Source organism: Megalops cyprinoides, chromosome 16 (assembly GCF_013368585.1).
Source record: "Megalops cyprinoides isolate fMegCyp1 chromosome 16, fMegCyp1.pri, whole genome shotgun sequence".
Taxonomy (NCBI): domain Eukaryota; kingdom Metazoa; phylum Chordata; class Actinopteri; order Elopiformes; family Megalopidae; genus Megalops; species Megalops cyprinoides.
In genome coordinates, this window is record NC_050598.1 from 21410591 (window position 1) to 21435719 (window position 25129).

The 25129-nt window shown below is 41.4% G+C and overlaps 1 protein-coding gene across 1 annotated transcript in view; it reads right to left on the bottom strand.

Moving 5' to 3' along the window:
- il1rapl2 (interleukin 1 receptor accessory protein-like 2) overlaps nt 1-4715 on the bottom strand; it is a 92292-nt gene extending 87577 nt beyond the window's left edge. Inside the window, exons 1-2 of the mRNA XM_036548548.1 lie at nt 4688-4715; nt 2525-2566 (exon numbers count right to left, since the gene is read on the bottom strand). Coding sequence (XP_036404441.1) covers nt 2525-2566; nt 4688-4715 — 70 coding nt within the window. The remainder of the gene's footprint in view (nt 1-2524; nt 2567-4687) is intronic.
- Between the last annotated feature and the right edge of the window lie 20414 nt (nt 4716-25129).

Below are 25129 nucleotides of genomic sequence, written 5' to 3' on the forward strand. Positions count from 1 at the left end.
TCTGAGTTTACCGAAGGCGGGGAAAGTTTTCCAAAGCGAACGTGTGTCTGCTGCTGCTGAAGTTCCGAAGGTACAGCAGTGCAGAGGACTGTATTAAATGCACATCGATGAAAGCCTCACTGAAATGTGCTGCTCTACTCTACACTTCTGCACCTTTGCACTTTTGCACTATGTGTTGCTAAATGCTTGCTTGAACGAAGTACAAAAAATACTTCGAACACTTTCGGCAGTTTTTATTTTTTTTTTTTTTTTTTTTTTTTCAAACCGTAAAATGTCCAAGTTTTCTTTGTATCAGCAACAGAACAGAATTGCTCTTAGAAGACATTTCAAGCAATTTTCTACAGTCCACCATTCTTCAGTTCCACTGCAAAAATCTGCTGTCACATCTTCTTTCCCATTCTTTTAGGGAGCTCATTGGCCTCAAGAAAACTGAGTGCATATCAACATGAACCATGATAATTTATGAGCAATTACACAAGTGTGTGTATACTGACTCAAAGTAATTTGTCTTTCTGCACGCTGTCACATAAATAATTTTTACATTCAAAATCTGTCCCCTGTAATTTATGCACACGACTGTCACTCACAACCAATTTTTAAAATAGATTTCTTACATACATTTATTCCGATCATTTTTTGTCACACTCGTTTTAAATTAATTCCGGTCATAACCAGAGAAAAATTGACAATACAAATGGGTATCCATCACATCACCGAGGGCACGTGTGCTCCGTGCGGCTGAGGACGGTGGCGGCGGTGGTGGCTGATGTGCAGGGCTTGCGCATGAGAGCTCCTATGTGGATGGATGTGGGAGATGAAGCGCACATTAATCCGGTCTGCTGGGTTAATGCGTTGTCTTTCAGACAAAGGCTTGCGCTGAGTGCACAGGTTACGGATTACGTAAAGAGGCGCTGGGTGAAGCAGGCGCGCCTTGCCCCGGGTCATTGTGAATGTGCTTTTCTGAATGATTCATTCATCGTGTCTTGTGTTTTCCGCAGTGTTGCGGTTGCAGAGGGGACCTGCTAATTGTGATGGCCTTGTCTAACGCAGTAAGATATTTCACTCTATTCAGCTACCTGCAAATGGATGTGGCCCCGATACGAGTCTTCATATGACAACACTGAAGCTGTGACAAACAGTGGCTGGCACAGGAGGGCGGGGTGGGGGTGGGGGGTGGGGGGAATGGAACAGCCTACTGTTCGCTCCATGCAAAATGCTCTCAGGAACTCTGCATAAACTTATGTACTGTGGGAATTTTAACTACAGGGTCATCTAAGGTCTGCCTCTCAGGCTGGCATAATTTCTTCCAATTTCCTGAAAATTAACGGAGTGCCGTGTCTGCAGCCCCATCTATATCAACACTGTTGCCTCCTTTCTCTAACGTATACCGATCCTCCATGCCACAGCTGTGGTGCAGTGGAGATACAAGGTATCAACTGCACTTACTTCAGGATTATTACACAGTATAATTCTTTTCAAACGGACTCCCTCTAATCATGAAAAAAACCTGAATCAATGTAACCACTTGTCCCAGTTTTGAACTTCTTCAGACATTCTGACTGTGGCCCCAAAAGACCACGACAGGGGACCTCTTCTGTAGAATTTACTATGTCATAAAACAGTGGCTAAAAGCTAATGCAATCATCTTTGCTGACCTGATTAATAAAGCCATGTTGCCATTTGGCCTGAATTAACATCTCCAAAGATAAAATGTGAAATTCTGTGGTTGTATCCTCTTTTGCATGAAATTAATTATTTCTAAACTCCAAAAAAAGAGATTAATGAACCATAAACTTTTCAATTAAATTAATTTCTGACGATACTGATGTGAGCATTAAACTGTATTAGTAAAATAAAAAGGTCAGCAGGAGTTTTGTTTGAACCATTTTAAACACATCCCTGGTAACTTCAGGACACAAATATATGCATATATGGGCACGCACTCTCTCTCACACACACACACACACACACACACACACACACGCACACACACACACACACACACACACACACATGCGTGTGCATAAGCAACTAGAAAAGCTCTGTTGTCTGGCTTCAGCACTTCAGACCTCACAGTTGCTGCCGAAATCCATTGTAGAATCCATTGTAGAGCCTGGCACCTGCTGCAATAATAATAGCTTGACCCAGCTTCTGCACACCGGCCAAGTCTATCATGAGGCAGTATAGCAATTTCAGCCATGACAGCTGAGAGAGGGGGAAAAAAGTCAATGTCAGAGCTATAGCCCACCAAATACTTTGTGCTGATGTGCAATTTCAGTCCCGACTTGCATTTGATAGCTTGTTTATTATTTTCTGAGAAAGAGTGAATGAATAGCTTTCGGTGGACATGTATCCTTACACAGGTATAAATGGGACCAGGGGTGCAGCAGTTTCAATATGATTCCAGAAATGAGTTACACTGAGGCACAGGCAAAACCAATCTTATCAGAGGGAAATAAATATGGAAATGTGAGGAGGGTAATGGTCCTCTCTCTGTGACGGAGGCAGTTTATCAACGCACAACTTGTAGGGCGTTTTAGATAAATCGACTTGACCACAAAAGCCCCTTCAGACCACAAAAAGGATTTGAATTTATTTGCCACGTCAGTCACGTAAACACATGGTAAGGGATATGTGATGGGGTATTAGGGCATTTTGTTTTCAAGTCTCTTGAATCTGAATACATTTAAAGAACATATAAATCACATCACCCTCAGTGGTGGCTAAAATGTAACTTTTATAGGAATTCCATATCATTTTACAGAAGAAACACTGAACTGTAAGCAAATAGAAACATTCTCCATAAAATAGCCTTTTCCCTGAAGAAATGACAGAATAACTGATGATAAGCCAAATGTCTCACATTACATTTATGAGGACAGGCCATTCAGCCCATCTTGGATTGTTCTTTTGCCAACATCTATAATAATGACAATAAACCTTTAACGCACATAGCAATAAATACTGCAATTAAACAAACACCCCACCACAGATATTGGAGCCATCCATGAAATAGCAAGAAGTAGATTACAGTGACAATGCCTCTAGCGTGAAACTATCAGTGTCCAGGCTTTGAGGGGACATGGTCACTTACTCTGCAGGTTTTTCAAGCTATTCCACCCATTAATATATCTGTGTGAAAAAATGCTTTCTAGTGTCAGAATAGCATTAACATAATGCACCACACTAGCTCCCTTCTAAATATATACAACTTTTCCAACTTTTCTTCTGTGTAATGTGGTAATCAAAATTTGGTGTAACTAAGGCAGTGTATTCACTTCTGCACAACCTGCTTACAGAATGGCTGTATAGTTCAGTATGCAGTTCTCCGTTTTAACAGCTTCAGCACAATGTCTAGTTCCTGACAGTGCTGAATCTACAACACCCAAGTATTTCTAATGTTGGGCACACACTAGCCAAGAAGCTGCCTGTTTCTGGATCTTATTCAAAAGTGCCTGTATTATCTTAGTAATTTCTAAACTCCCTTGCGTTCTGTGGCCCTGGCAAACCTAACTATTTTGTACTTATCAAGGTCATTTATGTACGTGAGTTTAGAACGGTTCCCAGCCAAATTCTTTAAGAAAGACTGGATATATGCCACCAGAGCTTGCTTATTATTGTATTTTATTCAATACTTCTATGTCTGTTATTTCAGCACCATACTTTCTAATACTTCGTGAGAATCCGTTGAATGGCTCAACTTCACAGTGGTCATATTTACCGTTTGGAAAGGGAGGAAAGATAGCATGGGAAGATAAGACAGAGAGGACGGCATCAAAAGATACTGTGATCCTGAGAGACATCAGCAGTCTGATGTGTTAACTACCTAGAGAGTATGGCCACCTGTACATTGGTATCACAGCCCTGAGGGAGTGTGAAGTAACAGGTCAGACATGACAGAGGAACATCTGATGCTTGACAACAGTCTTTTTAGGCTTCTCTGTGCACATACCTATATATTTCATGTAATGCTACTAAAATGAAATCTTAAATATCTCTGCGCTTTAAAAGTGCTGAGGGCTGGAAGGTTCCACCACTTCCTCTGCCTCTTTTAGATTTAAACATGAATAAATCTAGGTCTGATTCAGTGCACTGTCATGCTGTGGAAATTGCCCTGCTCTGGGTTAGACAGTCTGCAGAGTCAATCACTCACGTTATGCATTTGACATTTCACAAATACAGTTTGTGCGCTATTCTATCTGATCATAATCATTAGCATGTAGGTACTGTGTGCAGAACAATGCATTTAAGACTAGAGGACCCACAAGGCAGAAGACAAAATCATTTTGTCTACGAGTATAGCATTTTGCTTTAATAGAAACTGTTCACACAATTTTTTGTAGGGAGCTGACACCCCTGGAGCTGGTTTCTGATTTTTCATTTCATGTACTCAGTTTCCGGTTTGGAGAGGAGGGGCTGGGGTGGGGTGAATTATTAGCCCCTTTACAAATGCAGGCAGTAAGGTGACCGCTGAGAATATCATCTCCTTGAGAGTAGCAATGAAGCCATTATCCTGACTGGTAACAGAAGAAAAGCCTGCAGTCTCTACAGCACCAGGGGTAGTGGGAAGCAGCCATGTTTTCTGGTGTGGGCTTTTGAGTTTCTTTTTAATATCACAAAGAAACTGCCACCAGTTTTCCCAGAATTCATTCACACTATGAAGATATTAGTACACCATACACTTCACCGTACATCATATCACGGTCAATCGTCATATTGCCTTCCTAGTCCTTGATAGATGAGCAACAACTTTTCCCATTTTGTCCCTGATGTATAGTGGTTTGCTCCCTAGAAGGCTTAGACCTTGGATCATGGTCCGTGAGTCATTTAATGCTGTTTTCCTGTTGTGAAATGAATGGTATCTTGAATACTGACAGATAACATCTGGTTTCAGCACATTTATACACAGACTGTGTGGAAAGCACGATGAGAAAGGTTAAATTCAATATACCAGTGGATATCAACCCTAGAAATATACAGATATCTTTAAACTACAAGTTGATGTTGAGTGTAGAGAGACATTGATTTGGTCATTAAATGCCTTTTAGTGATTTAGCAATGAGTTGAAGGGGAAATTATGATTATGGACAAAGATGGTGTTTCATTTACCAAAGGGGATACCAAACAACTACAGATTTTGAGTTTTACTTTCATCAGATTAGAAATAGTGGGAAACAGTGAAATATGAAATAATTGCTCAATAACGCAAATGTTTCTCTGGTACAATGTACAATAATAATAATTAATTAAAAAATTGTTAAAAAGAACTTATTAAAACTTATTTTGTGAAAAATATCAAAAGACTACTGTCAATGCAAGCTGTATTTTGTAATTTGTTTCACTCGCTTACACCTTTCATATTTGCCACTCACCTTGACCAGTTGTTTTAGTTTTATCTATCTAGCTCTCATCTATTTTAGCAGCTTCTGCTGTAAGTGTCTGAAGTGATGATGCAACAACATGCTACATGTTTAAGCTTGCTTTGAAAGTCAGATAACCCTGGAAATGGGTCATTCTACCAAATGAAGAATAACAACAGATGCTCAGGTGAGATTTTCACAAGGCAATAAATGTCTTGAGCACAATCTCAAAATGACAGCATAGTCAAATAATGTAAAATCTGCTCAGTATACTGTGCCAAACTGAGAATATGAAAAGCTCTACACAACAGATGTTCATACACCTTTCGTGCACAAATTGTCAGAACTCTTGAGAAAAGTACCTACAGCGCAGAGATATATGCAGACATATACCTTCAGTAAATGTGCTGTAAAAATATGCATGCAAATAACATAGAGCGTAGTTTGTCAGACTCTGAAAACATCAGAAGCTGTCTGGTAGTTGCTGATAGGCTTCACCAATCACAGTGAGAGAAAACTAAAACAAAAATAGCAAAATGCCATAAAACATGTCAGAATATAGATTAATTGAAAATCAGAGAAACACTTTAGGTCATGGCACAAACAATATAATTACGTTGTGCAATGAAAATCAAACAATCTGAGTTCAATTGCAAATCTCTTTAAAAACAAACAGAACATGTTCTTCAAAACTTTACATATCACAGTGAGAGCAGTGCTTCTGGCATTTTGCCAGCATGTCCCACAAATAAGACTTTTAACGCAAGTTCTTATGCTATCTCCATATGTTACATGATAAATGAAAAACATATACACATTGTTTTTATTTATGGCATGCAGGATTCAGAGAAAGACGCAACACGACAACGCTTTTTCAATTCTGCAGTATACATGCAAGGAGGAATGCAGCAGAGTTACAGTGAACACTGATTTCAGCGCATTACAACCCCTGAATGCATTACTTTCAGCTGTGCATTTCACTTCTGTAACTACAACATTGTCTAAATGAGCGTCTGATTGCTGTGGATTTTCACTTGGGTAACCAGCTGTTTTTTTTTTTTTTTTTTAACCGAGAGACAGATGTATGCATCTTACATATGTTCCTGTCAGAAAAAAATGAATACAAGTTACATTTGCATTCAAGCTCTTGCTGGCATTTCTTTTTTCATATTTTATTTTATTTTTAAGTTGTTTTCTGTGGCATGATTTTTTTTTTGCGGTTGTTCACAGAAGAAGTTTCTTCACAAGAAAACAAATTCAAAATAAAACTTCTTGTTCTTCAGACAATACTGCTTTCTTATAAGAACTTTGTACAGGGTGGGCCACAATTTATCCAATAGTTTATTTTGTTAATTTATAGGCCAGCATGCCAGCTTCAGCATATATGTCATGCACATGTGGCTAAAATCATAAACGATCTTTAATAAAGGTTGCATTTCATACATAGCTCATCTTTAATAAAGTGTATAATAAAATTAAATGGTAAATGTCATGCAGATGAGCATAATTTGAGGGTTTATGATTAAAAATGTCAGTTTGTGTTTTTTTTTTTCAGTTTGGAGGCATGCCAACAGTGCTGATCATTTCTTTGTCAGGTATTCTGATCCCGGAAATCCTAATGGTGGGATTAAAAATGTTCAGCTCTGTCTTTATTTTCAAATGATCTTACTTTCACTGCCATGTCCACCTTGTGGCTCAGAACACGAGCAAATGACTCAGCAAGGGCATGCCGGAAAACTTCAGATTATCCTCCATCAATGGAGCTACACACAGTTACCGCTGAACAAACAGGTCTAACACACGGCTTACACAGATATCTATGCCTACCAAAAGGACACCCCTAAAAGTGAAGCAACCATCTTGTCAAACACAGAATAAATGCCCCTGCATGTAACTTTGAATGACAAGATACAATACAAAATAACAATACAATTTTCAAAGTCATATTCAGTGGAGAATCAAAAGCACTTTCCTTCACAATTTCACTCAGATAACAACCCCAGGGCAATATATATGTCCCGATGGTTTTACCTTTCAGCTCCCAATATGTGGTTGCCTGTGAAGAGCCGAAACAAAAAAACAAAACAGGTCACAGTAACACAATCAACTGATAATGATATTGAAATTAGCCAGACATTCGCACCATGTAAAAACACACACATTCTGAAGTGCTCAGTAATGAGAGCCAATGGCTTTCATTTCACTTTCATCTGAAATAAATTATCCATTCATTTACATCAATAATCAGGAAACAATGGAGGAAAATTAGAATAAGGATGGAGGAAGTCCACAGTTTTTTTCTGTGACCTGTTGTTTGTTTGAATCCTGCAGTCCATTTGCAGAGAGTAAATACATAACCTCTTCTGTGCTTCGTGGGGGAAAAAAAGAGATATTTAAATCACTGAGCCAGACAACTGATGAATGTCTCTATAACTGGCAGCTTAAGACTCTGCCTAATTCAAAGTGCTGTAGTAATCAAATGTTCACAAAGGACAGTAATTGCCTGGAGTCGATCTCTGTTGACAGAAATAGATTTGCATTGTGTTCCACAACATGGTGTACGCTTCCATTCTGCCGGGCATTGCTTTCCTAAGAACTTCATGCACTGCTCTTGTGTGAGGGAAAGACGCTCTCACCATATTTCCTAGCTGTGGCTTTGCACCTCAAACGAACAAGCCCCTGGTTATATAGGCAATAATTTGAGTTATGTTGCAATGTGCTGTGTAAGGACTGTTTTATTGTTGGCTCTGCTGTAATGCATTTTATTAGACAAGCTTTACTATTGGTTATACTGCAAAGTTGTGCAAGGATTGCTTTACTTTGGTAATGCTATAACGCCATTTAAGGATTCCTTTCCTGTTGTTTTTGCTGTAAAGTGTTGTGGAAGGACAGATATGGGTGACCATCCTCCACTACTGAAATGAAGATAAGAATGTAGATAATCATTACATTAGTGACGAACCCATTTCAGATCTTAATAAGCTTTCTATTACTCTTACTGTAAGAGTGGGGATAACTGTATAACCGCAATATGAGTCACTTTAATAAGAGCATGATACTGAAAATAAATATTGCAGTTATTCGGTCTGACCAGAAGTATGGAAATAAGGAAGAGACCAGAAAGTTTATTACATTGCTCCGAAGCAATATATTTCCCTCTCTTGACATTTAGACGTTCCTGTTGAAATAAGCAGAAAAGGTCTGCTTGATTTGAGGATATCTAGATTAACTTAGCTCTTCCCCTCTCTACCAGGTGCAACCCTGCTTCCTGAGCAAGTCACACTGCCTCCCTAAAAATGATGCCCCCAAATAACTAAGGTGCTATGACCAGTGTTGCAAATTAAATCAGAAAAATGGCACATTTAAACACAAGTGAACAAAATCCAGTCTCTCATGGGAGGCAGAGGTACTGAATTCCAGAGTGGGCCAAGCTTAGAGGGCAGCCTGCTTGCTAGTGCCTAGTGTTCTGCTGGTGTTGAAAAATCTCAAAACATCATCTGAAACACCTGCTCCTGTGAATTTTGAGTCTGAAAAGAAAATTGTGACATCTCATGGCCAGGATTTTCGAATATTAAAGTGAAAAATATAGTATTTTTATATATCTGATTTATCTTGTTTGTTTGTTTAGTGTAGCCAAAGTAAGAGAATACCCAGGGTGTCTGTTGACATCATTGCAAGAACAGAAAACCACAAACCACACACAGCAGAAAGGTGGTAGTCTCAAACCCGGGTCAATAACATAAGCACAGAGGAGGAGAGGCTGCTCAAAGTGCTGGAAAAACCTCGGTTAGATGCAGGACTAGTTTGGGCTTCCTCAGTCCACAGACGACAGTGCGATCCCCTTCCCAGGCCACTGCTCCTCGGCGGAACTCCATCCATCCCGCGTTCACTGGGCCCAAAACCCATTTGTCACGGTGCTGGTGGAGTGTGCAGAATAGACAGGGTATTTGTCAGTTTTCAGGTGCGACGCATTCTGCGGTCTGCCCCTGCCCCCCCCTCCGCCCCCCCTCCCGTGTGCCGCTGGCGCTGGCCCAGCCCGGCTCCTTGCGCAGGTTGCTTTATTTTGCTTGTCATTAATAAAGAGAAGTGGCCCTGCACCTGTCCGTTGACAGGCACCCTGCTGAGACTGGAGCCAAGAAAGACTGCCGGATACCCTAGCCGCTTAATGAACTACTTCAAAACGCATTGTCATGTTGCTCCGGATCGCCTGCCATTTCCTCTCGGTTACTGATGTTTCCTCTCCTCGCCGTGCATCACAGTTAGAGTGACATTTACCGGTGACAGCCAATCAAGCCACCGGAAAGGCAAGCAGAGAACCCAGAGGATTTGGCACTCTTTGGAAAACTTTTTTCTCCCCCTTCCTCGTCACCCTCCTAGTCATTCGTTTCAGCTGGACACGTGTCAGGCTTGGCCAATTATTTACCAGGATGTGCAGGTCTTTCAGGTGGGATGTCTCTCTGCGAGGCAAAAAGGTACGTCTCTATTCTTTAATTCCCTGGAAAACAGAATAACCCCAGGAGCCACAATGACGAAAACATGTTTTTTTTATAGTTCACTCTACTGTAAAGTACACATCAAGACTTAAAGCAAACTCTAACCTTAGTTTAAAAATGCTTAACACGAGAGAAAAAAAAAAAAAAAAACAACACCCAGAATCAATATTATACCTCACGGCTATGCGAACATCTTAATCTAGCTCAAATCCTTCTGACACTATGTCAATAAACTAACCATTTGAAAGATAACAAGGGATTAATGTTTGTTCCCTCGCAATTCCCTCTCCAGGACCTGCACTGATGTCACTTGCATGCTGCACAGGACTGACTTCCAGGCTTATAGGTGTCACTGCAAGATGAGAGAGACCCATATTAAATGCCAGTTAGGCTATTTACTTAGGATATATCACAAGGTGCCAACGCACAGTCAATACTGCAGTTTATTTATGAAGAACATTTAAAGGTTCCCTGATCAAACCACTGGCCCGCAAAATTCTGCCGTCTTTTAACAATGGGAAGAATTAAACATTCTGGTTTTTAGACGTGCCCAAGGTCTTCATAAAACTAGCTCTTGTTAATCGCTGCACAACCATAATAAAATAGATTAATACCATAAATCCTTTGTACATTTGGCAGGTGAAATAATAAATCGTGGCAGCAAGTCCCACCTCAGATGCCATAGGTGGCGATGGGTGATACTGAAATAGAGGCCACTGGACATCAAATAGATTTAACAAGGAGTTGGCAGGCAGGTCCCAGCAAGTCACCCGTTGCTTTTTAATCTACAATACACACATCAAGGTCTTCCAAACCCGCAGAATTAGTTACGCGGCTCTGAGCTTCATTTTAATCCAGGAGTCAGTGTTTGTCCACACCGTGTTTTTTTTTTTTTGTTGATACGGCCGTCCCGGAGGAAAAAGAGGTACGGAGAGCAATATCACAACTTGGCAACGGTGACGAGGCAGTGTCACCTTGCTACCTGCTGCTTCAGCCTCTGCACCCTCACGCCGACTCTTCAACGCGACCTGCCAATGCCAGTCAGCTAATGTCACACAATTATATTCTAGACACGGACCAAGCCCAGGCTGTACCCCCTAGACTTTTATTTGTCCTTTATTCATTATTACTTAGCGAGGTATCATTTCCGCTTAAGTCTGTCATCACTTAAAAGTTGCAGTGATCAACTGCAATGGGATGTTCACATTTGTTTAACTATTATGCATCTATCAACGGTCAAGGTAAAAACATTTCCCATGCATTACTGAAGAAAAACTTATCAATTAACAGAGTACGCATTCGTAGTGTACTTAAAAGAATACCTACAGTAGAAAATTTATGTAAGGCAGATGACTGGAGCTAAAGATATTTTATCTTCTGTTTAAAAAATACAGAAGTGTTTTTGTGTGGCTATTAGCTAGCTACATGTGTATCCATGGCTTAGCGAGCTGGCATTCTCATTAGCTCACTGCTTCTCGTGGGATGTTTGATTTTGTGTTGGAAGCGGAGCCAATGCAGGTGTCAGTGCCAGAGACCCTCAGAAAGAGCCTTTTATTTGCAGCCAGCCCTCCTAACTCAAGGACGATTTAACATTGCCCCGCAGCATCAGTCACAACTCCACAACCGTGTCCTGCGGAAACGCTTCTGACATCTTTACCATTAACCAGCTAACCTTGACCACCGAGAAGCTGCTTGAGGGATCTGCCTACGTTGTACTGGCCCCCCTGTCATTCTGATCAGTTAGATTTATAGAAAAGCATGTCACCAGCGAACAGATCTACTTTATTTATACACGTAGGCTTGTTAATTATATGTGAATGCCCACAGCTTTAGCGCACTAAAGCTCATATCTGCCACGAAAATAATCATACAGCGTGGATGGAAGATACTTTTTGTTCTTTAAAGACAGCTCTGGATGAGTTAAAACACAGCATCTCTGCAGGACAGAAGTCATGCAAAATTAGAACTTGGCAGCAGCTGTGGAGGATGAGCTCTCAGTAACACTCACGTCTACCGAGGCCGGCTCCATGGTAAATCTGAAACCCTCTTTTCGAATGTAGTACAAACGCTTCTTTTCACTGCTATTATATTCGTCTGGATTCTCTCAACAACTATCTGTTTTGCACTCTTAATTCTTCACAGCTAAGTGCAATTATGTATCTGTTTAGCGGTGACAGTCGCTATGTGAATCTCTGCACCTGTTTCCCTTCGTCTGCAAGTTAATGAGGGAACGAGCTGGCCTAATTACAAAGTCTCCCTAGAGGATGCCCTGGAGTTTACACTGATCAAAACAAATAAGATGCACCTCTTTTCTGTATATATAGTTTTTGCATATTTTCATATTCACAGATCTCATTTGGATATGACAACTTCCATTTACCCAGGGTAAATACAGAAGTACATATAGTGTATTGAATATAATCATATTACACACATTTTGACGGCACTGTTGCAAGAGCTCTGCACAGAATCTACACTCCGATTGCAACAGCTTTTTCCTCCAAATATAAGACCCCCCACGCAAACACACAGCTCCTATTTGTTGCAATAGCCTGTTCTTGTATATGCCTCCCATATCAATTAATCAACCTGGTGGAGGTGCTGTCTAAAGCCAGTGATCATTCTGAAGGACGGATGTACTGTAAATAAATATTAAATAATTAAATGACCCAGACCAGCAAATGAGGGTTTGAGTGCCATTATACGGAGGCAATTACCCAAGGTGTCGGGGACGCGCTGGGATGACAGCACAGGGCCCAGGAGCCAGTCGTTAGGCCCTGCTGTTTTTACCAGGAAGACCCAGCATGTCACACTAATGACATTCTCTATGACTATGGAAAGAAAGAGAGAGAGAGAAATGAAGAGAGGGACAGAAAAAGGAGGAGAGACATAGGGAGAGGGGTGAGGAAGAAGGAGAGAGGAGCGAGATGGACAGAGAGGGGGGAGAAAAAGACAGACGAGAGGAAGAGATGGAAAGAAAAAGAGAAATAAAGAAAGAAAGAAAGAAAGAAAGGGGGAGAGGTACAACAGGGGAAGGACATAAAAAAGAGAGAGGGATGCCATGATGGAAAAAGGGAGAGAGAGTGAGACAGACATAGACAGACAGAAAGGGGGAGAGAATGAGACAGGCATAAATAGGTTTAGAAAAGAACAGACGAACAGACAAAAAAAGGTCAAAATAACATTAAGAGGAGATGAGGGACACAGACAGAGACAGAGAGAAAGGAAGAGACAGACAAACAGAAAGATGAGAGGGACTGAGAAAGAGAGAGAGGGAGAGTGTGTGAGAGAGAAAGAGACAGGGAACGGAAGAGAGAGGCATAGAGAGAGAGAGAGGAAGGGGGTGGGGTCTCACAGGACCACTCTGAGTGGAAACAGATGGACGGGCCCCGCCTCCTCATCAGCCTCTCCTACTGCCCCATCCTCAGCTGACACCTCTGAGCTGGAGGAGGCCAGCCTCCGCACAGCACCGCCACTGCACTGACAGCCCTGACAGTGGGGAAGATGTTCTGGGCTTCCAGAGGAGATCAACTGAATATTACAATTACAGAGCCAGACACACTGTACACAGCACAATGATATGCACTCCACAGTATGGATTTATTGTCTGCACTCTGCAGAGCTTCTTTTTTTCCCCCCTCTCCGTCAGCAAGAATGACAGCGGTCGTAATTTGAAGGCTCTGATTCATGCCGTGTTGCCCTGCAAGAAAATATTTACAGCTGGACAACAGTCATGCCCCAATGCAGGCCAAACATGACAGCGGTCTTCCCTTATCGTCTGATAACATGCATTATTGCACACAAGGCGAAACACAATATGGCTCTGGCTCATGGCTGCACTCACTCACATGTACCGTGTGCACAATAACAGCATCTTCATTTCAGATGGAATCTGCACATCACGCAGTTACCATCAGATAAGTTTTTTTTTTCCCCAATAGACTCAGTCAATGCGGGTGGGCGGGTTGAGGGGGGGGAGGCTGCAGGAACGTTTTGTCAGCAGACAGATAAGGCTGCGGTCGTGTCCCGGTCCGTCACTCACCACCGGCGGAGGGTTCGCTTCCCGGCCCCGGAGTCGAGAAGCTCCCACGGAGAGCCGGGTCCGTAAAGACACTCTCGGGGTGGTTTTTTTTTTTCATGGCGGAGCGACTGCGGTCGGTCACGGCGACGAAAAGCAGTGCCCGTGAAAAGACACGGCAAGGTTGCAGTAAGGTGACCTACCCTGCTGACGCGGATCAGGATTTGCGCAGGGCCCCCTGTCAGACAGCTGTGCCATCGACCACTGGCTCCTAATGGCAGGAGAGGCCTCTGCGTGTGCGCCGTTAGAGCTGCTGGAATATACGTGTTGACAGGGCAAACTGACGAGGGAAGGGCGCTCAGACTCGGAGGTCAGCTGTCACTCCTCTCTGATGCTGTCCCAGGACAAAGACCGTGCATCTCGCACAGAGGAATAGGCCAGGCTCTGGTGGTCATTCACAGATATAGCAGTCGGACCTTGATGAATATTTTAGAAACAATTCATGCTGCTTAAAATAGGAGGTGGCAGTATTTTTTTTCCAATAGGTTATGGCTTGAATAAATATGTTTAAGGATTATTAAATTAAGACTTTGGTCTTCTGTCAATTCATTGTTAATTCAACTTTAGCACTCAAAATACACCATGGAATTGTAAAATGGGACAGAATATCTGTTTTTGAGGTATTCCATTTAAACATTTCCCAAACCGAGTAATCTGCATGCATGTATTTTCCTACAGTGTGTGTATGTGTATGTATGTATATATATGCGTATGTGCGTGTGTGTATGTACATACCTTTCCCTTTAATGAGTTTTGTGAAAAGACTCACTTGCTACAAGAACAAATGTTCTCCAAAATTCAGAAACATGGCAAATGGAGTCAAGACACAGCTGTGACCCCTTCCACAGTGTATGCAAACTACATTAAAACTTCAGCTTACAGCTTTCGCTCCCCTGTGACGTTCCTTTTATTGATTGCTCTCGCAATCCGGCGGAACAGCAACCAGAGCGGCGCACCGTGTAGCTCCGCAGCAGCGTGTGATGCCACGTTGGTTCCGCAGAGCCGCGCCCGGTGGGACAGACACACTCGGGCTGGCGAGCGCGCGTGTCGGACGCGTGGGACCCAAACTCCACAAGAACATCCATCTCGACTGGCACCTGGTCTCAGGGAGACTGCCACACAGACAGAGAGGCCAGGCTGGTAATGGTCTGTGGGGCTGCATGCAGGCAGGAAACAGCATGGGGAACTGGGGAATAGGTCACCCAGACCAAGGCGCAATCTGCAAATAAATACACCCACCACCCCCCTCACCGCCCCCCCCCCCATTCCTCCCTTCTGTTGTCTGCAAACCGTGGATTGTGAATCATCCAAAAAATATTAAACAAGTTACGCTTATCTCTCGATCAAACTCCGGTTCCCTACTGTATGGCGTCTATTTTTGTGACAGTGCCAATGCCACAAAGGCTGGAACTATGCATCAGAGGGCTTGGAGGATTCAAGTGGAAACACCATCATACTGCACTGAATACTCTCATGGAAACACAGTACTGCTTTAAATGTGGCACCAGTGTCACATCCCAAATTAATCAATTCATTGCCTATTAAAATGTAAACTGGGGAAATGTCTCATGGAATTCCTTCAATCTGTCAAATGAAGTTCCACCCCTTTGTTGTACTTACCTCACTTCTTGTATAGTATTGGCCCACTTGGATTTCGTATTAAACAAGTGATAAATGTAGAAAATGAATTCTGGTCTCCAGTGCTGTATGTTATTTGAGGGCAGGTGAGCTAGGCTACATTTCTTAAGTGATAACACGGTAAGATTTTTCTGTTTACTGTACATATTAACAGTGTGTCAGTGCATTTCATTTTGCCCTTTTTTAAGGAAAAAGGGCTCATTTGAAAATGAGGTCAATCTCATTGAATTTTTGTCCATTTGAATTCCAAATATCTTGACCTTGGCAACAGCCAAATTCCATCTTTGCTTATTTTTATTTTTGAAAATGTCTGTAACAAGCATTTTTATCCATTAAACAGCTCTGTATGGTGTGTGTTTTACACAAGAATCATATTTCAACACAGGAGCAGTTCACTTAAAATGTTAAATCAGACAGGACAAACGTGTTTCTTTTTGATGGGGGTGCATTAAACTGACAATAACTAATAATATGTGGATGTTTTAATGTTTGCAGCTGTGAAGAGCAGAGCTGTAACAGAGTACATAGTAGAGGAATGAAGGAAAATAAGAAAAATGATCGAATAGAGTAAAATTTGCATTTTTGTGTAGCTCGTCTGTCCATAATAAAAGCTTTCGTATTTTTTAGTCTCCGGCTAAATTAGAGATAAAAAGCTATTTTGTCTATAACATTTATCTCTAACGTAATTTTGATTTAAAAGGGTATTCTCGACCTGAGTAACAGACACTAATAAACACAGATTGGAATTGGATTGCACACAGATTATTCCTTTTTTATTCTTTCATTGCCGAGTGGCAGTTCAGTGAAACTGAGCGAACTGCCTTAGATCCTGCAATAATGTGCCTTTTTCATTCTGAATTGGTAGTTGATATCCTCCACAATGTATATCAAATATTCATAGAGGGTGAACATCTAATGTCTTTCAAGCAACTGAGGAACACTGCTTACTTAGCATAACCAACTCCTTGACCCATTTACAGTGCCTTGTCAAGTAACAGACCTTCACAACCATCTTGAGAGACAAACACCTGCAAAGAAAATCCAGCTATGAGTGTGCTCTTCCTAACAGTTGATCTGCTGTATGTTCATATCATCAAAAGGAGCATCAAGGACAATGTTCCTGTACTCATTTACTACGTAGATACATTGCTGATCTCTACCTCGCTGCTCAGCTATGCTGTGTTTAAAAAAGAATGGCTTGCACAAATTCAGAGAGACCACCAATCTCAGAATCCAAACCCGCATGTGCATATGGGAGAGGTTTGGGTTCCGACTGAGCTTTGCTCTCCATTCTCTACCTTTCCCCGTGAAACAATGCAATTCAAATGAGCACTCTGAAGGTTGCACGCCCCTTATACTGCAGGCCACAATTTGAAGCATGTCTTTAATACCACAAATGCTTCTTATGAGCCTGCAGCCTCCCTGGAGAATTCGGTTCTGAGTGCACTCTCTCCTGTTTGCTGTGTCCTTCTGGCCCTCCGCCGGTGAAAAACGGAAAATTAGGGGCCAATTAGTGTCAGAAAGTGTCAGAACGCTCTTGCCGTTTCCTCCCTCCTCCTCTGACTCTCTCTCTCTCTCTGCCCTGGTACAAATGGAGCTCTGCCCAATAAGAACCTCACAAGGGAAATTCCAGCCAGCTGTAAATGTCTCTTCGTATCTGAGTCTGAGAACCCAATCCACATGCCGGGCGTCACTTTCCACCAATGCAAACATCCTGTGAGGCAACCACGTCTCACACGCATCCTCCCACAGAGCAGACTCCTGTTCCCTAAAACCATTCCTGGGTCAGCACTTTGTTTTTTTTTCCACCTAAGCCCTCAGTCCAACAGTCGGGTTGGTGTGAATTCAACATTTCAACGGCGGCTCTTGAAGCACAAGTGACAGCTGGCTGACTGTATACGCATGGCACCAGCCTCCTTTATATTTACATGAACTAAATTCTTTGGGGTCATTAAAGTAAAGAACCCTTAGGAGGGACTCTAACTTCTGAGTGCCTATTAGATGCTCCACTGCCCCAGTCTATAATATGGCTGAAGATTTTTCCCAAAGAAAATGCTGCACTGAGGACTTTTGTGGTCTCTTAGCCTGCTTACTCTGAAAGCCCCATATTTCAGCACTGTACTCTGTTTTTTCGTAAGTGGACCTGCACGCTCATATGCACACATGCACATGCACGCACACACCCACACAAACGCATACACACACCTCTTTATAACCTCTCTCCCTGCATAAAATATTTCCTATTGAGTACAGTAATCTTTGCAATGCTTTAAGTCATTTTTTTTATTAAATAAGCATGGTAGACCTCACACTTCCTTTAAGGTCCTATTTATGGGATGAATGCATTCCACTTTGTGCTGGGTGTTGAATCTTGATCAATGGCCATTATTGAGAGTGACACTAGCTTCAGGTCTTCTGCACAATAGTAGACAAAGCAACACTGGTACAAATGGCTCTGACAAAGCCATCTTTGAAGATTATACAGTAGTTCTGCTCAATTCTATTATTTGAGGCATTTCTATCCAGTCGGCTGTATGGGCTTCTGGTTGATTATGTGACATTATATGAAGCTGATTTCATGAGAAAGGAAAACTTGCCAGTCATTGATGCTTGTTTTGTTCAATGAAATGTAGAAGAGAAATTACATTTATTCAAAAAAGGATGTACGAGACAATTATTAATTATTAATTATTAAATAATTGGACAGTGTAATTCATAGTTAATTTAGTATTTGTAATTTACATATGTTTAACCAGAAGAATGCCAGTGTTAAATAAAAAACACCTTATTGTAATAATTTTAAAATAAAAAGTGTGTGTGTCTGTATATATGTGTGTCTGCATGCCTGACTGCGTGTGTGTGTGAGTGCCTGACATCTGTTACATATTAAAAACATACATACATCATAAAATACCCTGGTATTGCACCCCATTCTCACTACAGAATTACCAGTGCAATGACAATTAATTTAAAATCCATTTGTGCAGATGATTACAGTGTGTCTTAAAAAAGTCTATGTTTCAATATCAATTGAGTATGTGTGAGTATCAAGTGAGTTTACATATCAAGTATGTGAGTGAAGTTTTACAAATATCCTATGTTACCAATGGCAGAATTAATTTCATCTCTAGCAAAAACAATCCTATTAAGAGTAACACAGACAATTCTAATATCACTAAAAAAGCTAATTCAGCCAAGAATTCTCAAGTTACTTCCTTTGCAGCTAACCTGCAGCTCCTACCACTGGTAACTCCATCATACACAGACTTGTGATAGAGGAACAGTTGAAAATAATAAGGCCAGTTTTCCCCATGCTACCATGTCAGGCACTGACATGAATCTCCACGACATGTGACAGTCATGACACCTTTCACGCTGTGTAGGTCAGCGAGGAATAGCAGAGGGTGGAACTAGAGAATGACAGTTGAAGGCACCGTCTGAGTGCGCAAAGCCAGGGCCCGAGTCTCCAAACCTCCAGTCACTTTCAATGGTGTGGGCTGCATTGCCCCATGGGGGGACCTTGCAGGAGGCATAGGAGGTAACGGGTCACTGTGTTAAAACTGGTTACCACTGCACTTGAAGTGCTGAGGGACACAGGCACTTCATGCAGAACAGATTCATGTTCAGAACCAAAACAGGCAATTTCAGGAAGAATAAATTATATGTGTGTGCGTGTGTGTGTGTGTGTGCGCTTGTGTGCTCGCACATGATGTATTTAACACTGATATTCACTGTCGTCCGCAACCCACACTGAAGCATTAGTGAAAATGCAATACGTTTTACCATGTCTGTGAAATGCAGCGACTAAGTATTCCAGTCATGAAGCTGTTGGACGCTGCATGAAGAAAAAATAAACTGGTAAAATCGGGTTGAACAGATATCAAACAGAGAGGATGTTGCAGCGTGCACATGTATAAATGGTGGAGAAATCCTGTCAGGGTACATAGAGTCCCCATCCCCCCCCCCCCCCCCCCCCCCCTCAACTGATGGCCTGGAGGATTTGAGGAAGACAGGGATTCATTACTCCTCGGTCCACACACGGATTAGACAAGCATGTGCATCCGGCCCATGACAACAGAGAGGAGCCAGGGTCTGCCACATCGAGGCCAGGTCACCAGTTCAGGTGTCCCCTTGTCCCCTCACCCAGCACATGGCTCATGTATAATCCCCTCTTTGCCCATTTCACAGCCAGGAATCTGAATCTCCGGATGCACTCTGATGGTACCAGGAATAAAATGTGCTTCCTTATTTAATTCCGGTGTCTGGTTTGAGATGTATCAGTCTTCTCACACGCAGGCCTCTCGGTGCTGAGTAAATGTGGCGTGCCAGACTTGCAGAAGAAGCTTCCGTGCCCCATACGCTGATGACCTGTGGCGCTATTGTTGGCACAGGGTGACCTAAAAAGCGGACCTGACCTCCCGGTGCTGCCTGGGGGGTGTGGGGAGGTGTGCGTGTGTGGGGGGGGGGGGGGGGGTGCTGGGAAATGAAGCGAACTGGAGGACGACAGCGATTCGTGTGGACACACACCTGTGTGGGCCAGAGCAGCAGTGCACAGAGCTCCGAGGTAAAACCGTGGTCTTATAAAAGAAAGCTGACTCACCGTGTCATCAGACATGCCATTTTAAGGGGAATGTACTGCTTTGCAGGTAAAAAAAATATCCCAACACACTTAAAAGAAAGCCTGTTAAAGTATGAATAATTTACCACCGGGTTCAAAAAGCCGTGACGTAATTTGCGATACATCGGAGAAACGACTAAAAATAGTAATTTAATAAAACACAGCAAATGGTTATTTTCAATCATTGTTGACATGCACCTTCCAAGGTTCAGGTGAAATCGGTCTGTGCTGCCGAGTGTTATCTTTCAAGTAAAACATTGCCGCTCCTTTCCTGCAAACTGGGTCAACAATGGCATTTTATCTGAATCCTCCTCTTAATTGAGAGCAAGAGAGGCCTCAGGCATTCCTCCAGCTAGTACTTGTCATACTGTACAATTGCTAAGAGCGAAAAAATGACAATATGATATCCATAATGTAGTATCTTCTACCCTGCGAATCAAATCTATACACAGAAACTGCAAACGACAGAAATTAGCCCAAATGAATCTGAATGTAAATGAATACGTATACAGTGATTGTACAAGGTATTAATACATTTTCAGATGTGGCTATGACAATAAAAAAATTCAGATTTCCTTTTGTTTAAACTGAAAGAAATTGCACCTTCAGTTGTTTTAAGACACCAAAACAAGTCTAAAAGGCAATACACTTGTTAATCCTTATGGACGAATCTTAATTAGATCAGAACCTACCAATAACAGGAGATATTACTCTGTATGAATGCCCCTGGTAACAAGCAGGCATATTTTACTGTTCCATTGTGAAAACAGAACTGTTGTAATTTACAGTTCCAATAGATTCAATGAATAAACATTCAGTAACTAACATATGACTCTAGCCAACTGATATAGATAGCAGGGTGCAACTGATTTATGGTTTGCAACCAGGTTTAATAATTTTATGAGCACTTCTGGTTTGACAATACAACATTTAAAAAAAAACATTAACACTGTTCCTGTGATTCTGGCAATACTACAAAAGTACAAAATGATAGTATGTACTTCATAGTACAAAATGATGTGCTACAGTGGTTAAATGGATCACAAACCGAATGAGCTTCATTTAAAAATATAGTTCTCCTGCAGCAATTCACCTTCACTCGCATTTAATATTTTCAGTATTGGTGGTGTAGAGACTGTGGGCTGTTTGATGGCTAGATACAGTCCTGAAGCCCTGCAGCTTCCCACATATGCTTTTTTTGAGTGTCCTGCCAAGCCTTTAGTTAGCCTTAGCCACTGCTCCTATACAATGCATATTTTCTTGAATCCAAGACTTTGATGCTCACCTGAAGTTTTTGCACACACACTATATGTTAGCTCATTAGCCATTCATATTTTGCCTAGATACTAGCTGCGATATTCATGACGTGTAGTCACAATACAATATTACAATTTTTTATATAAAAGTGAGCCAGATCTTAGCAACAAGACAAGTTTCAATGTACTTTACCATGTTTGCAATGACCGGAATATTACTTTAATGGGAGCAGTTGCACTGGGGAGAAAATAACATCTTACTTTGTGGCTAGAGATAATTATTGGAGATAAACAATACAGATAAGAGATATCTTCGTTTACTATGCCCCTGATAGGTGAACGAGCTCCTGTGATCCAATTGGAGCATCATTTACTGTCGAGAGGTGTCAGGTCCACCCAGCTCAGTAACCCCGGTGACATAAGTGTCTCTGGTGTGGGGATTTTTGGAGCGGCTTTTGCCCTGTGCACGGCAGATGATGGATAGGTGTCAAGCACAGGTCTCTTCAGCATTTGTCTAGCTTTCATTTAACACCTGTTCACGGTCCATGGTGAATGGCCTTCACACGCACCGCAGTCCCTGCGCCGCATATCAATGCTGGCCTGGACAGCCTCTTTTCTAAACCCCGTTCCCTTCAAAAACAATGAACAGCAGCTACTTTGGGAACAAAGGCCCTTTTCACCTCCCATTAGCATACAGTAACTCAAGGGTCCTTCCCACCTCCACTGCAGAACCGTTTGCCAAGAGAAATGCCAGCAAAAAGCTTTTGATGTGCCTGTTAGAGTTCTCTATTTCCTGAGTCAACAAGAAACCATGGCCTATTAATTTTCAAACCCTTAAAAGAAAAGGGTTATATAAAGAATACGGGAACAGATGTTGGGCAAATTTTGAAGAGAGCAAGCCACACAGCAGTCAACATCAGCCAAGGAATTGAACACATTTCCTTTTGTGTCGTTTCCTTTCAACTCACAGTCAAACGTCGAAAACACATCGTGCTCCACACTGACTCTGCTAAGTGAAACAATAGCAGTCAACCTTTTGGAATAATATTACGGTTGAACAGAAACAGGCTTTGTCACTTGTGGGCATTGTGGAAAGGCTTTGAATTTCAGGCCCTCATACGCAGTAGGTACACTTTATAAATATGGCAGCAGTAATTTGCCAGCCTTTAATTATTCTATCTGCTTATCTTTACTGCAGAGAATGGTAAAGGGCCTAATGGGCATATTACTCTTTTGAGAGGATGATGACAGCTTTGAATTCTGGACAGGATAATGACATCTCTGTCACAACCTGCTCTTGACAGTAACATGTTGTGATTTTAATATCTGTTGCATGTCAGTGATCCTGCAGTAAGTCAAACAACCCACCCACCCATGTACACACACAAACACCTACGCGCACGCACACGCACACACACACGCACACGCACACGCACATTAATGACCATCAACCCTTCATAAGTGAGGATGATGGTGGTGACAGGTGCCTTTATCACAGAGCCATCATTGTACTCAGCCTCACTGGCACAGTAGGAAAGTGATAAATTCATAAAGACTAATAAGAAACATCTCCTTATTAATAACACACTGATGTTAGTTCCTCAGGGGAGAACAATTGACAGCACATGCCAAACACCATATTATTAATCCTTTTTCTGTCCAACCTAATAACATGCAACAAAATATGTCACTTTTGCTGATTGTGGACATCTATTCAAGCAGGAGTGTGTGCCGTGCTTGGCCTTTTCTGCTTGTCAGCAAGTTCTTGGAGCCTGGCAGAATTCAGAGAGCAGACTTAATATATGGCCAATGACAGGGGGACCATGGTAACGCGGTGGAAGAATGCTGTCGTGTTACTCTAATCGGCACCAGAAACTGACGGGTACACATTTTTACACCTCAGCCTGCAAAATAACAATGTATGCACGCACACAAAAAAATGGTTTTATGACTGGATGGCAACATAAAAATTGACATTTTCATTTTGAAGTTAAAATCAAGCATATTTCCTCTAGCATACTGTACTGCATGTGTTATGTTACTCTGATGTACAGGAATTACAGAAATATTTAAAATTAAATTCCTTTGCTCACAGAGCATTGCACGACCTAAGAGCATCTGATGAACAAAATGCATTCATATGTAAGAATGTATTTATCATTATATAAGTGAAGTGTAATCTGATTTTGTGACATCAATATGTTGTCTGTGTACAAAGGCCATATCTTATCACCTTACCACAGTGAAGATCATGTGTATTCATTCTTTTCTGTTCAAAGACATGTTCTCACTGCAGAATAAAGATCCTGAGTACATGTAAATGCTGTTGTTTCTTGACTGCTCCCGAGCAGCAAGACATTGCCTGCATACAGTGATGATGGTAGGTGCCCATTTGTGGATGCTAAAAATAAGCTCTGTCTATATTGAGTGATGTTAAGAAGGCCTATTTGAGAGCACTCAAGAGAAATCTGCAAGGGATTCTGGCATCATTATACCACTAACAGCCAGATGAGCAGATTTTGCACTGTGACCTCATATCAACTCCCAGCTATTAATGTATTAATAGGAAATAGGGATTTATCCAATAAACTACTGTTTTTTCTTCATTGGGAAAATTCAGGTTTAGAAAACCTGAAACAAGCGAAGAAACTCCTTGAACTTATCAAGATATTGTAGTGACAAGTCTTCGAGATTGATTCAGAACATTGGTTTGAATTAACTTATAAAAAAGTGATTACCTTAAAAGTCACTAGGCAGAACTGGGACTACATATATTATTCAAAGGCAAGCTCATTTTGAAACATATATGGCACCATAGAAATTCAAGATGTATAATCTCCTACTATTAATTTATTACTAATTAACTATAATTAATGATTACACTTTGAAAGAACATTATGCTTAGCAGCATTATTATAATTACTAATTATTAAGTATACAAAGTATTTTGGCTGCCACGGCAGAGTAGAGTGACTCATTGAATTAGTCAAACATACATTTTCAGTCTGTCACACTGTCTGGAATATTTATGATTACTACTATTAACTTATTTGTCAGTCCAGAACAGCTTATTAAATTCATATCACAGGAGCAGCAATAATAAGTCCAGAATGTCCAGTAACATAACAAATGAGCATCAAGCTTTTGAAACAAGGTTAAAACGTAAGCATTTGACAGTGATTATATTAGGATACACAAAGTGCCTAGCAATTATCCAAAAGAAAAACACACATACATTATACTTATAGCCCAGAGTTTTTCTCCTCATGTTGCATGCATTTGAATCCCCCAGCATCAGGACATAGCCTCATTGCCAAGCCACTTGTTGAACAAGTATATCTTTGGACACCTCAATCATTTCAATGAATGATTGAATTACCACAAATTAAGCATAAAGATTGACAACAATGTTTATGTCCATTGACACCATCACATGTCAGATTTTGTCTAATTATTTAGCAGAGCAGACAATGTGACAATTTTTAAAATGTTCACCAGAATTATGTATACAGTACTGTTTTTCTTTGAAGATGTGGGAAAATATTGAATTTGAAAATGAATGCAGTCACATTGTGAAGGAGAACCTTCACCACCTCTCCCTAAAGCCTAACTGTTAATTGCTGTCAACCACTGTCAGTTGTGTAACAATCATTGGATAATTGTATGCACATGTTGGCAATGTGTAA